Raw genomic sequence first — 14,266 nt, 5'->3', positions numbered from 1 at the left:
TAATATCATTCCCTCAAGTGAGCAGTCTGGCTTTATTTCCTGGAGGATGGATTGGTTTGATCTTCTTGCAGTCCGAGGCACTCTAGAATTTTCCCCCAACACCACAGTTCAAAAGCATCGATCTTCCTTCGCTCAGCTTTCCTTATGGTCCAGCTCTCGCAGCCATATGTTACTACAGGGAACACCATTGCTTTAACTATGCGGGCCTTTGTTGTCAGTGTGATGTCTCTGCTCTTAACTATTTTATCGAGATTTGTCATTGCTCTTCTCCCAAGGATTAAGCATCTTCTGATTTCCTGACTGCAGTCAGCATCTGCAGTAATCTTTGCACCTAGGAATACAAAGTCTTTCACTGCTTCTACATTTTCTCCCTCTATTTGCCAGTTATCAATCAAGCTGGTTGCCATAATCTTGGTTTTTTTGAGGTTTAGCTGCAAACCAGCTTTTGCACTTTCTTCTTTCACCTTCATCATAAGGCTCCTCAGTTCCTCTTCACTTTCAGCCATCAAAGTGGTATCATCTGCATATCTGAGATTGTTAATGTTTCTTCCAGAGATTTTAACTCCAGCCTTGGATTCCTCAAGGCCAGCTTGTCGCATGATGTGTTCTGCGTACAAGTTGAATAGGTAGGGTGAGAGTATACAGCCCTGCCGTACTCCTTTCCCAATCTTAAACCAGTCCGTTGTTCCGTGGTCTGTTCTTACTGTTGCTACTTGGTCGTTATACAGATTCTTCAGGAGGCAGACAAGATGACTTGGTATCCCCATACCACTAAGAACTTGCCACAATTTGTTATGGTCCACACATTCAAAGGCTTTAGAATAGTCAATAAAACAGAAATAGATGTTTTTCTGAAACTCCCTGGCTTTTTCCATTATCCAGCGGATATTGGCAATTTGGTCTCTAGTTCCTCTGCCTTTTCTAAACCCAGCTTGTACATCTGGCAATTCTCGCTCCATGAACTGCTGAAGTCTACCTTGCAGGATCTTGAGCATTACCTTACTGGCATGTGAAATGAGTGCCACTGTTCGATAGTTTGAACATTCTTTAGTGTTTCCCTTTTTTGGTATGGGGATATAAGTTGATTTTTTCCAATCTGATGGCCATTCTTGTGTTTTCCAAATTTGCTGGCATATAGCATGCATTACCTTGACAGCATCATCTTGCAAGATTTTGAACAGTTCAGCTGGGATGCCGTCGTCTCCTGTTGCCTTGTTATTAGCAATGCTTCTTAAGGCCCACTCAACCTCACTCTTCAGGATGTCTGGCTCTAGCTCACCGACCACACCGTCAAAGCTATCCCCGATATTGTTATCCTTCCTATACAGGTCTTCTGTATATTCTTGCCACCTTTTCTTGATCTCTTCTTCTTCTGTTAGGTCCTTGCCATCTTTGTTTTTGATCATACCCATTTTGGCCTGGAATTTACCTCCAATGTTTCTAATTTACTGGAAGAGGTCTCTTGTCCTTCCTATTCTATTGTCTTCTTCCACTTCTGTGCATTGCTTGTTTAAAAATAATTCCTTATCTCTTCTGGCTAACCTCTGGAATTTTGCATTTAATTGGGCATATCTCCCCCTATCACTGTTGCCTTTTGCTTTCCTTCTTTCTTGGGCTACTTCTAGTGTCTCAGCAGACAGCCATTTTGCCTTCTTGGTTTTCTCTTTCTTTGGGATGTATTTTGTTGCCGCCTCCTGAACAATGTTGCGCACTTCTGTACAGAGTTCTTCTGGGACCCTATCTACTAAGTCCAGTCCCTTAAATCTATTCTTCACCTCCACTGCATATTCCTTAGGAATATTAGTGAGCTCATATCTAGCTGATCTGTGGGTCGTCCCTAATCTGTTTAGTCTGATCCTAAATTGTGCAAGAAGAAGTTCGTGATCTGAACTACAGTCAGCTCCGTGTCTTGTTTTTACCGACTGTACAGATGTCCGCCACCTTTGGCTGCAAAGGATGTAATCAATCTGATTTCGGTGTTGTCCATCTGGTGAAGTCCATGTATAAAGCTGTCTCTTAGGTTGTTGGAAGAGAGTGTTTGTTATGCAGAGTGAGTTGTCTTGGCAAAATTCTATCAGCCTATGTCCTGCTTCATTTTGTTCTCCCAGGCCATACTTACCTGTAATTCGAGGTGTCATTTGACTGCCCACCTTAGCATTCCAGTCTCCTGTGATGAAAATAACATCTCTTTTAGGCGTGTTGTCCAGTAGGTGCTGCAGATCCTCATAGAACTGCTCTACTTCAGCTTCTTCAGCATTTGTGGTTGGGGCGTATATTTGGATCACTGTGATGTTAGATGGCTTGCCCTGAATTCGAATTGAGATCATTCTGTCGTTTTTTGGGTTGTATCCAAGCACTGCTTTAGCTACTTTACTATTAATTATGAAGGCTACTGCATTTCTTCTGTGGTCCTCTTGTCCACAGTAGTAGATCTGGTGGTCATTTGATGTGAAGTGGCCCATTCCAGTCCATTTCAGTTCACTGACGCCCAGAATGTCTATCTTTAATCTTGACATCTCACCAATAACCACATCCAATTTGCCCTGGCTCATAGATCTTACATTCCAGGTTCCAATGGTGTGTTGATCCTTAGAACATCGGATTCGCCGTTCACCACCAGCACCGTCGGCCGCTAGCCGTCCTTTCGGCTTTGAGCTAGCTGCGTCATCACGTCTGGGGCTAGTTGAACTCATTCTCTGTTCCTCCCCAGTAGCATTTTGACCATCTTCCGACCTGGGGGTTTCATCTTCCGATGGTATACCGACATATCTCTGGTTGTACTGATCCATTGAGTTTTCACGGCAAGAATACTGGGGTGGGTTGCCATTACCTTCCCCAGGGATCGCATTTAGTCTGACCTCTCTGTCATGACCTTCCCGTCTTGGGTGGCCCTTCACGGTTTAGCTCATGGCATCATTGAGGTGCTCAAGCTCCAGCACCACGACAAGGTAACGATCCTTTGCTGAAGGAGCAGCCTCTAGATCTGGAAAAAATCTTCCATTCCCCTGAAAGGAAATAGTTTGGAATTTTTGTAGATGGTTGACTGAATATCTGAGGAAATTTCAACAAGAGGGAAGAAGAGTGAAGTGAAAGAAAGATTATTTAAATGAGTGTTGAATACATGGACTGTAAATAGGTGGTTTTGCATTATGTCCCACATTCAAAGCCCATCTGAGTAGTGGAGGTGGGAGGGGTGCAAGCAATTAAATGCTTCAATGCTTGTTAGGATTTACATGGTGAAGACACGCAGGGTATGAAAAAAGGAGGAATGTCACAACAAAGAACATCCTCTAAAATAATTAAAACAGTGTTAGGAAATGACCAAATGTTTGAATAATGCAAGGAATATAAGAGGAAAAAAAATGCACTTTTGCGGTATGAAAAGATTGAGGGACAAGACAGCTACATACTGACATAGTTCCTGGATATTACAAATCTTCTCTGGATGCCCAATAAATTTAGTGTAAGCAACTAATTCTGAAAGGGTGGTAATGCAGGCATTCCAAAATTCTCTGTGAAATAACTAGATTAGATCAATAATGTGTAAAAAGGATTGTGCAGGTTATCTCTCTTTTTCTCACTACTAACCTAATTAGGAAAATAATTCTCTTATGCCTGGATACTTTTCATAGTAGAAAGGTAAGTACGACTTTAGTCTCGTCTGCCTCATTCTTTGACTAAACCACCTTAATATATTTTTTCCTCTGCTTGAACCACATGGTGGCAGTATTAACAAGGAAATTCAGTTCTTTTCTTCATCTTGCTTAATATCAGAAAGCTATTGACAAAATTGAACAAGAAAGGAATCTAATTCTTTTGCATATACGGATTATAAGATGGTGAAACAGTGAATAAGGAAGAATAAAAAATGATTTGCACAATTAAATCATAAAGGAAAGAAGTCAGACATACTGAATTTTGGGTAGAACTTGATCTTGAAGGAAGAGACTGGAAAAATGGAAAATAGCTTCTGGAAAAGACAAGGTCTGTATTTCCTTCTCTTTTTCTCATTCTTTAGAGTAACGTGTACTTCAATCCACTTTTCTGTCCCTGAAGAAAAGAAAAAGGGGTTTCTGGTGGCTAACGTGCTTAAGGATTTGGAATTGAAAACTGGGGAGCTCTTGAAACGCAAAGCCCGTCTAGTTTCTGAGGGCACTCAGGAATATTTTCACCTTGATATTCATACTGGAAATCTGTTGATTAACGATAAAATAGACAGAGAAGCTTTATGTGGCCAGAATGACCCTTGTTTACTTCAATCTCAAATTGTGCTGGAAAACCCCTTAGACATCTTTAATATTGAAATCAAAATAGAAGATGTGAATGACAATGCTCCCAAATTTTGGAAAAACAAAGTGGTGTTGGACATTCCTGAGAATGTTCCTGAAAGTACAACATTCCCTTTGGAATCGGCTCAAGATGAGGACCTGGAAGAAAATAGCATCCAAAACTATACCCTCAGTCCCAATGAGCATTTTCAGCTGGATGTGCAAAGGAACAAGGATGGAAGCCACTATGTAGATCTTGTTCTGGAGAAATCACTAGATAGGGAGAGGATGTCACAGCTTACACTGGTTCTAATAGCTATTGATGGAGGAGTGCCACAAAAAACAGGCACAGTTCAACTTAATATTAATGTTCTGGATAATAATGATAACTTTCCTCAGTTTACTAAGTCTGAATATAAGAAAATGTTAAAAGAAAATGTTCCCAAAGGGACTCTGGTGACTAAAGTGGAAGCTACAGATCTTGATTTTGGTTCAAATGCACAGATCCTCTACTCATTTCATCGAGTCCCAGAAAGGATAAACAATTTGTTCCATTTAAATGAAAGGACTGGAGAAATCACTGTTTGTGGACAGATTGATTATGAAAAAGAAAGAAGTTATAGCATGAACATCAGAGCAACAGATAGTGGGGGGCTTTCAGGGCACTGCAAGGTACTGATAGAGATTGAAGACGTGAATGACAATGCCCCAGAAGTGTCCATCATATCTCTGACCAGCATCTTAAAGGAGGATTCTCCCCCAGACACAATGGTGGCCCTCTTCAGTGTTAGGGACCAAGACTCTGGAGACAACAGCAAAACGGTCTGCTCCATGGAGATGAACCTCCCTTTTGTGCTGAAGGCCACCACAAACAACTTTTATCAGCTGGTGCTCCAAAGTCCCCTAGACAGGGAGACCCTTGCTGAGTACAACATCACCATCACAGCCATTGACAGGGGCACTCCTAGGCTCACTTCAACAACAATGATTAATGTTCAGATCTCCGATGTCAATGACAACCCTCCACTTTTTGAAAAGTCTTTATATGACATGCAGATCCGGGAGAATAATATCCCAGGCTTGCTCATCGGCTCAGTCCACGCTGTGGATCTGGACACAAATCTGAATGCTAAAGTAACTTACTCTCTTTTGCCTGAGAAGGGTGATGTCCTAGTGCCCTCTTCCATCTTGGTCAACTCTGAAACCGGAAACGTGTATGCCCTCCGATCCCTGGACTATGAGCAGATAAGAGACTTCAGGGTTACTGTGAGGGCGACTGATGGTGGTTCTCCTTCCCTGAGCTCAGAGGTGATTGTCCGAATCATCGTCATAGATGAAAACGACAACGCTCCCTTCTTCCTGTATCCCCTCCAGAACAGCACGTCCCCATGCAATGAGCTGGTTCCCAAGTCGGCCGAGGCCGGCTATCTGGTCACCAAGGCGGTTGCAGTGGATGGAGATTCTGGTCAAAACGCTTGGCTTTCCTATGAATTGCTGAAGGCCACGGACCCAGCCTTTTTCAGCATAGGAGCGCAGAATGGGGAAGTGAAAGCCAGGAGAGCCCTGAACGAGCGAGACACAAACAGACAGAGGCTAGTGATACTGGTCAGGGACAACGGTCTTCCTCCCCAGACCAGCACTGCGTCGCTTAACGTTCTTCTTGTGGATGGCTTTTCGGATCCCTTCCTGAGGAGGGTGGATGTCAGTATGCAAGAGCCAGAAGAAGATAAAACTTTGACCACGTATTTGGTGATCTGCTTGGCTGCAGTCTCCTTTGTGTTCCTGTTCTGTATTGTTGTGTTCATTGTGGTCAAAGTCCTCAAGAAGGATCCCCAAAGCACCTTCAGTGCTGCGCCTCCTCACTTCCCACCTGCCAGTGCCGATACCCCAGAGAACTGTGCTGATTCACAGAATGGGTCACTTTCCAGGGCTTACCGTTATGATGTTTGTTTGACTGGTGGATCCTTAAGTAGTGAGTTCCAATTTCTCAGGCCCTTCATTCCTGTGTTTTCGGTGGGAGATGTTAACGTCCCAGGGATCTATAAGACTTCTTCTGGCCCTCAAGATACACCTGAGCAGGTTGTAGATATTGCAGCAAAGAAACAGGTGAGAAAACAGTTTTATTAATACTGCCTTCTACATTCCTCCTTTTTGCTAAATTTTAAGAAGTCAATTTTTAAAAATATTTTAGCTGCTGCTCCTTTCACTTTCACATTTTTTGTTCTATTTATCTTCTTTCTCCTATGATTCCATCTCCTTCTCCTGTTCCATTTTTCCTCATGTTAATTTAGTTATTGTCCTTATTTAAACATGCAAATATTACCTAAAAATACATACTGATAGAGATAGTGGACTGAGCACAGATTTGCCAAACAAGAAATTTATAACACCTTTATATATACATAAAATATAGAAATCGTATCTATAATGCATATGCCTTCTCTGGAATCAATATGACTTTTCATAGGTTTTTTAATGGTATATATTGCTTACAAAAACCACAATTGATATTTTATGATGGCAAGATCCTACAAGGAAGTTATATGCTCTATATTTGTTCAAGACAGCTGTAATTTAAAGAGCAAAAAGTAAAAATAAGCTTTGCTTTAGCTGATAGTTCTATCATATATTTAGGGTTTTTTATATGATGCACAGAAGAAATATATTGATGATATTCATGTGAACTGCCTTATAATGGTGCAAAAAGGATACAACTAGTATGGCTGTGCATTACTTATAAGGGTGTGGAATCAACACAGGACTCAACGCACAAATAATCAAGGCTGACTGCAGTCTTTATGGATACAGTGTGCACCGGAGGGGTCCTCACCAAGATGGTGGGTGCCTCCCCTGCAGACAAAAGAAATGCACTGATATTTATACATTGCAGAAAAGAAAATGATGTAAGCATACATATTCATATGATGATGCAGGCATATACTGTATACATATTCATAAGCAATAGATCTCAAGTTACTTTCTGTCCTACTTACCTACTTTGAAGAAAGCCATTGTCTTAGTGGGAAGAAGGGAGGAAGCAAACTTCCTGAATATAGGGATTCATAGGAATGTCCTGATAAAAGTTAGCAAAAGCTGCAGAAGCTGGTGTGGGATAGCTTCCAAATTGGACTGACTCACAAGCACTGAAATCAAGGCTATGTTTGATGGAATGGAGTTGTTTCATGCAGGCCTAGTAGCTTAAGAAATATGCCAACATGGCCAGATTTAACACCTTCAGAAAGGGATGGAGTCAAAGAATAAGCATGACCATTTTGATGCCTAGGTAAGTCCATCTGGCTCAATCATATCTAGCCATTTATGTATTTATTATCAACTTGATGCCACCTCAATCACTGGAGTTACTCCAGGCAGCCAAATGTTTGCGCAGCCAAAGAACTGTGCAGGATTTTAGTGTTCTGATCATGGGAAAATGATCTCAGCTGCTGTATTCATTTTGACCTGGGTTGTTTACTGACTTTCTTTCGTTATTTCCGTGAAAACACGGGCCTTTCTCACTACCCCTTCACATGCTGCTATGCCCTTGCACCCACACCCCGTGCATACTTGGTCTCTCCCTTCCACATTCTGTTCCTGCATCTACCAAATGTTTGGCCTCTCCCAAACACTCACCAGCCTCCCTCCTCCAATGCAGGTGGTCCATCTTCGTTTCATTCACTGACTGTATACAGCTAGGCTCCCTCACATTCCAACCCACTGCGTGAATAACTTCTCCTCCCATTCATTATGCCTGACTGGTCTTTCTTTTACTGATCAAGTGCCATGTATGCTTTGCCTCCCTGCTTCCTGTAGGGTAGGCTGTAGGGTCTTTTCCCTCCACTTTTGTGCTATTTCACTTACTTATAATCTTGATATATAATTTGCCAATTAACATTGCAGATTTTTTCCTACAAATCTTTTAAGCAGAAATCCTTCAAAACATGGAGGATTTTTTACCATTCTACTGACACAAATATTAAATCAGAACAGAACAGAGGGATTCATCCCAGTGCTGCCCAGTTGCTTCTGAGTGCTGTGGCATTTTCCTTTGTCACTTCCTAGAATATGGGTTTGCTTAGTCTTGTGCAATCCTGGTCAGGCTCAAGTTAAATGTGCCAGCAGGTTAACCTTTGGAGTGAAGCCATTAGTGGACAGCTAGGACCACTGAATGGAGCAGAGCTTAATGCAGTGAAAGATGCGCCCAGAAAAAGAATATTATCTTAAATAGCATTAATGAGCATGTTAGAGAAATATAGGTTCTTTACACACTTAGCCAACCCAAGCATACACACTTAGACAAAGTAGTTTCAAAAGTAAGTAAAAAGGTGTCTTACTGATTTATTTGGTACAGTTACATCCATCTCAGAAGAAAAGTTGATTATTCTGGTTCTTCTTTCTGTTCCCTAAACTTAATTTACCCTCAGCCCTCATTGCTACTGAAGGCTGCATGGAGAAAGGGGCAAAATTCTGACTCTAGGCCAAGCATGTGGCCCAGAGATGGAAAGAGCACCCAGCCACGTGGTGCTTCATTCCCTGATGGTGAAGAAGGAGGAAGAGGAAGTGAGGAATGTGGGAGGGGCAACAAACAGCTTCCTCCAGAAGCACATGGAGAATTTGCATCCTAAAATGAACTCATCCACATGCTAATGAGGCATGCTGATTTGCTGATACCTCCAACATGGAGGTGGCTATATTTGTTTTAGTAGCATAATCAGGCATTGTGACGTCTGATGAAACCTGATACATAACTTTGAAATTTCTCTCTCTCTCTCTCACACACACACACACACACACACACAGTTTGTACATTTGAAATGTCCTTTTCAAAGACATTAACCTATATGCTAGGCAGGGCATCTTACAGCATGTCTTCATATTGCAACCTAATACCCTAAAAGTATTTATCTATGCAAATAAAATTCAGTATTGAACAATTACAGTGCTTCCTTTTATAATTTTTGCAGGCCAAAGTTCCTTTGTCTGAAGATTCTGCTGCCAGATCTGGAGGCCCAAGTTGCACTGTAAATCAAGCAATAGGTGCAAATATGAACTCTGGTCAAAGTGACTGGCTTTCCTACCACTAGATGACAATAACCAACTCAGCCCATCATTCTGTCTCTGTCAGAAGATACATGCAAGAATCCTCTAGCCAGAAAAGAATGGGCCCTCTGTATCAAAGAACATCAGATAGAAACTTTGGAAACTCAACTGAAAATAACAAGAATGCCCTTGTGCTTTTCCCATTCATTTTAAACGAGTTTGTGTGGAATAATATACAAATGGATTATACGCATACATTTTACCTAATGGAGTCCTTGATGCTCTCTGAGCTTGGTTGTTTGCTTGCAGACATTTCATAGCCTAACTTCATCAGCTAAAGATGTTGCCTAGGCTAGCACTGAAGATGTTGCTTAGTCGGGCAATGAAATGTCCGCAAGCAAACAACCAAGTTCAGAGAGCACCAAGGACTCCACAGTTCAACCCTGAGCTGCAGATATTCTCTTCTGTTGGTATTTTACCTAATATATAACTGCTTTGTTATTTCTGCTTTGTAGAATTTTACAATAGGCTACTGCCTTTTTGACCTAGGAGACTCAGCTGCATGTTTATTGTTGTGATTCTTCTTTGGATTATGATTTATGAGATTATGCTGCTCTTCATAAAATATTTTAAGTAGCTATACCAATTCCTTGGACATTTTATGCATTTAACTAATAAAATGTGCCTACATAAAAGTTCTTGTAACGCAAGTGATTGAGTATACTTAGTAAGAAAAAAGAGAATGAACATGGGAGCTTTGCAACAGAAGAATTAATTTTCTCATTTATTTCAATGGTGTTTTGCCAGTGATGAAGCTCATCATTTCCTAGGTGCACCTAAGTCTAAAGTTATGTTTGAGATAGCAACTTTTACAATACCCCTACACTACCTGTAGATGTCTATATACAGAACACAATTTTACTAATAAACCATTATTTCTGAGTTCCTGCAATCACAATGTACAATGCTAAAAAGCATACTACAAGGTAATCAGTTCTCCTTTGGAAAAAGTGGAGCGAATTACACACAAATTGAAAAGAGCATTGTGCCCTCTGTGTTGTTATGGTCAGGAGGACCAAAGAAGCTCCCCTCAGTCATTTGCTGCCCTTTAAGATCTGTTCACTTGTGGTGATCAGATTTATTCTAGTGATAACTGAGATTTAATTCCAATATTGACAGTGCTTTCTACAGCAAAAAAGGGTAATTCAATAGTAAATCCATAAGAAAGTGCTACCATTAAAGACCACTTTTTAAAAATCCTATATGTTTTATTATGACATGATTTCCTGGTTTTGTGCTTACATAGTTGAATGAAATGTCTGTAGATTTTGTGTTTTACTAATAGTATTATGTTCAAACTATCACAAAAATCACAACTGTAAAAAAATTAAATCCGTGGATGAAAAAGAATAGCAAGTAGTATTATATTGATGTAGCAGATTAGATAGTAAAGGATGCAATGCAGAGACAATTGGAATCAGCAGGAAAATACATTAATGCTTTAAAGGATGTGGAGTACAGTACACCCACTTTGTTTTATGCACTGTTATCTCTGTGTAATGGGGAAATAAAAATACCACATACATATTGTTAGCCAGATTTTAATATTGTATTGGTATCCTCAAAATTAATAAAATTAGTTTGTAAATTCTTTAAATGGAATTAATATGTTAAATCAAACCCTGACACTATCACCACCACCACCACCACGTCAGTAGTACATACTCATAGCATGGAGAGGAACAGGATAGCTTTCTTCTGCTGTTGCTCCCCACTGACCAGCATTCAGAACAGGTTACCTGTGATTCAGTTATTTTGTGACTCAGTGTGTGTTCTCAGGCAGGAACACACAGAGGTATCAGGAATTGCAGACTTATATCCATTTCTCTTCATTTTATCCTTTTAGTTCTTTTGATGTTCCATTAGTATAAGGATTGTATTTCTTCCTGCTTCCTTCTCAGGCTCTTAGATTAGCAAAAAAAACCACACATCCCTTACAGGCAGAATTTGTTAGTCCCCTCCCAAAACTCTGCTATCCAAATCATGGGCAAAGTCCTATTTGTTGTCTCAGTGGGCCCACTTCTTGGTACCCGGCAGCCATCATACTTAAAATATGCAACATACAAAATATAACCCCCCAAAAGTGACATGTGTGTTCCTTCTAGATTAAAAAAAAAAGAGTTCATGTTTTTTTAAAATTTTGAAATAAAGTTACCCTAAAATGGATTTTCTATTTTTTTTCTTTATTTTTATAATTCAAAAATCAACACTTAAAACATAATATCAGTATAAAGTGAAAACAAAACTAAGAGTATTTTCTTTTCAAACGGTCACAACAGCTTACTTGATTTTACTATAAATCCTAAATATAGAGAAATTCAGTTCAGGAATGAGCTGCAGACAATTAGCTGACTTCTTCTGAAAGGTCCTTGTGGAAGGGAAAAAGGAGAATGACAATGGCCAGAAATCAGTGTAGAAGATCAGTTTTCAGTTACTATAAAATGATATTTCTTTGGTGGCAAAAGAAAAAAGGGAAGTGGCAGCGTACAGAAGTACTGTCTGTACCAGAGGTTTAGAGTTACTCAGCCTTTCTAGCAAAAGGAAGTTCCCTGGGATGATATCAAATACTGTCAACAAGTCTGAGAGTTCAATCAACTAAGACACAAGGGCAAAAAGCAGATGACCTGTGCTTCCTGGAAAGGTCAAACACTTAAAGGGGATGATATGATGGGAAACTTACCAATACGCATAAATGGACATGTTTTTCCTGTGCTTCTGGGGATCTTTGTAAACCAAGAGAAGGAGACCATCTATTTTCTGTAGTCAATAGATAGGAAAAGATGAAGTCTCCCTTGAGCCCAGCTCACTTCCTGGTGACTACCTGGACTTGTCCATGTTGTTTTCTTGGCAATAATATGGAAGTGCTTTGTCCCTGAGCTGCTGATAATGATTGACCAGGTCTCTTTGCCCAGGTTAATGAAAATAGCGGTGCTTCTCTCATTCAGGGAAGAGCACTGCTGTACCCAATGGCAGGGTGCCTGCAGCAGCAAACTCCCTGGGTTACTACAGTGCTCACCGTGGATGCAGACTCTGATTGGGATTCTTGGCTTCCCTGTAAGCTCTTGGAAACAAACAGATCTGAGGATGAAGAGGAACAGCCCCATCCAACACTGGCTCTGCTGGTTAATAAACCCCGACCCCTCAGTTCAGGTGTAATTCTAAACGCAACTCCAGTAGGTGACTTCTAATGCTTGCATATACTTTTAACCATATTAAAATGAGGCAAAATATTGTGATAAAATATTTAATTCTCTCCTTGATATCCAATTCCTTTTTTCTATATCAGTGAATTTACACAATGAAATTATGCAGGAGAAAGAAGACACATGTTTGCTTCTGGCAGAATAAGGTAGTAAATGAAAAGACCCTAGAAAACTGTGAAGTTTCATTCACATCTAAATGAGAAAATACTGAAAAGAAGTTAGCAAAGTTTGTTTTTCCCAGCCTCCCCCTACAGTGTACAAGAACAGGACCTCTCGGTAATCTCCCTTCTCTGTATGAAATCTATCTATCTATCATCTCTCTATCTACAGTACATACATATCCACATACCATCACACTTCTCTTTTACAGCGTAGGTAATGTTAATCACAGTGCAGAAAAGGAGGAAGGAAAAAATAATAAACCAAAGAAATTAAAGGCATGAGATAAGAAAGAAAAAAAGAAGTATAGCTGAACTAGTTAAGATCATTCACCATGCCTCTTTATTCTGGCAGACCATCCTTGTTTCCTCCATGTCCATATACCATTTTATACATTCCCTTTTGTTCTTTAAACTTCTCACCTCCCTCTTTTTCAGGATCTCATCATCTCCATCCAACTATGACTTTCTCAGCCTTTTCCTTCCTCTCAACCCATTCACTCTTCCTTCATATATTTGTTTTGCAATTTAATTCTCATCTATTCTCTTGATATGATCGCCCATTCATTCTTGACTCTAGTGCTTGTTTTACCACCCACACCCCTTGCATACCCCATTCCCACTGCATTCAGTGTTCAAATTCAAATATGTTTCTCCTGACATACCCATATAACACTGATTTCCATATAACAAAGTGAGCAAAACCAAGTTTTTACACACAACCATTTTGTTCTTTTGACATTCGTTTCTCCCAACCAAGAGCATACACTACCCACTACCTTTCTACAAATATATGCATGTCTTAAAATGTCTCCCTGCATTTTCCCACCTGTAGACTTTAGATTTATATCCTTTATTTTGATGTCTGTATGTATGAATAGAATTATGCTTAAATCACTATTTGAAATGAATGGTCCTGGTTTTTTTAAAAGAAGAAATGAATGGTCCTTTTTCTAAGTAGTTATTTGCCAAATGGTCACCATTCCCTTTTATTCTTGAGTCTCCAATGGCCCAATCATTCCCAACCAACCACACATGCCAGTCTTTCCCCTGGATTGTACTCCTCCCCACAACTCATCTCTGGTCCTCCATTATTACCATACACTGGAGCACACCAACCTATTGCATTCCACAACAACTTACTTGACTGCAATCCATGCTTCATCACATACTTTTTAGCCCTTTCATTCATACTTAAACCTATACGTTCACTTCCTTGTATTTATGAACTTCACTCCACAAGATCAGGCTGCCTTCATTCAAACCTATTATATCTTTCCTTTTTTCTTAGTTTCACAGACACACAGTATACATATTCTTTCTTTCATTTCATACATCAGTTCATGTTTTTTATAATGTACTCAGCTTACATTCCAAGTGTCAGTTTTCAATATGCCACAGTCACCCCGCCATCATGGCTTTCATCAGTCAACACTTTAGTATAATTTTTTTTTAATAAGATAGAAAAGGTGCAAACTAGATAGTCAGCTGTAGCTGTGCCACATGGAACATTCCCTGTGAATGTTAAGCATATCATTGG

General features: G+C 40.1%; 1 protein-coding gene across 1 annotated transcript in view; it reads left to right on the top strand.

Annotated features, from left to right (window-relative positions):
- Positions 1-10,962, top strand: part of LOC134494663 (protocadherin Fat 2-like) — a 61,624-nt gene extending 50,662 nt beyond the window's left edge. Inside the window, exon 4 of the mRNA XM_063299912.1 lies at positions 9,230-10,962. Within this exon, the coding sequence (XP_063155982.1) occupies positions 9,230-9,349 (120 nt within the window). The 3' untranslated portion in view covers positions 9,350-10,962. The remainder of the gene's footprint in view (positions 1-9,229) is intronic.
- The last annotated feature ends 3,304 nt before the right edge of the window (positions 10,963-14,266 follow it).

The sequence above is a fragment of the Candoia aspera genome, chromosome 3 (assembly GCF_035149785.1).
Source record: "Candoia aspera isolate rCanAsp1 chromosome 3, rCanAsp1.hap2, whole genome shotgun sequence".
Classification (NCBI taxonomy): domain Eukaryota; kingdom Metazoa; phylum Chordata; class Lepidosauria; order Squamata; family Boidae; genus Candoia; species Candoia aspera.
Note: the sequence above shows the minus strand (reverse complement) of the source record. Positions and strands in the feature narration are given on the sequence as shown.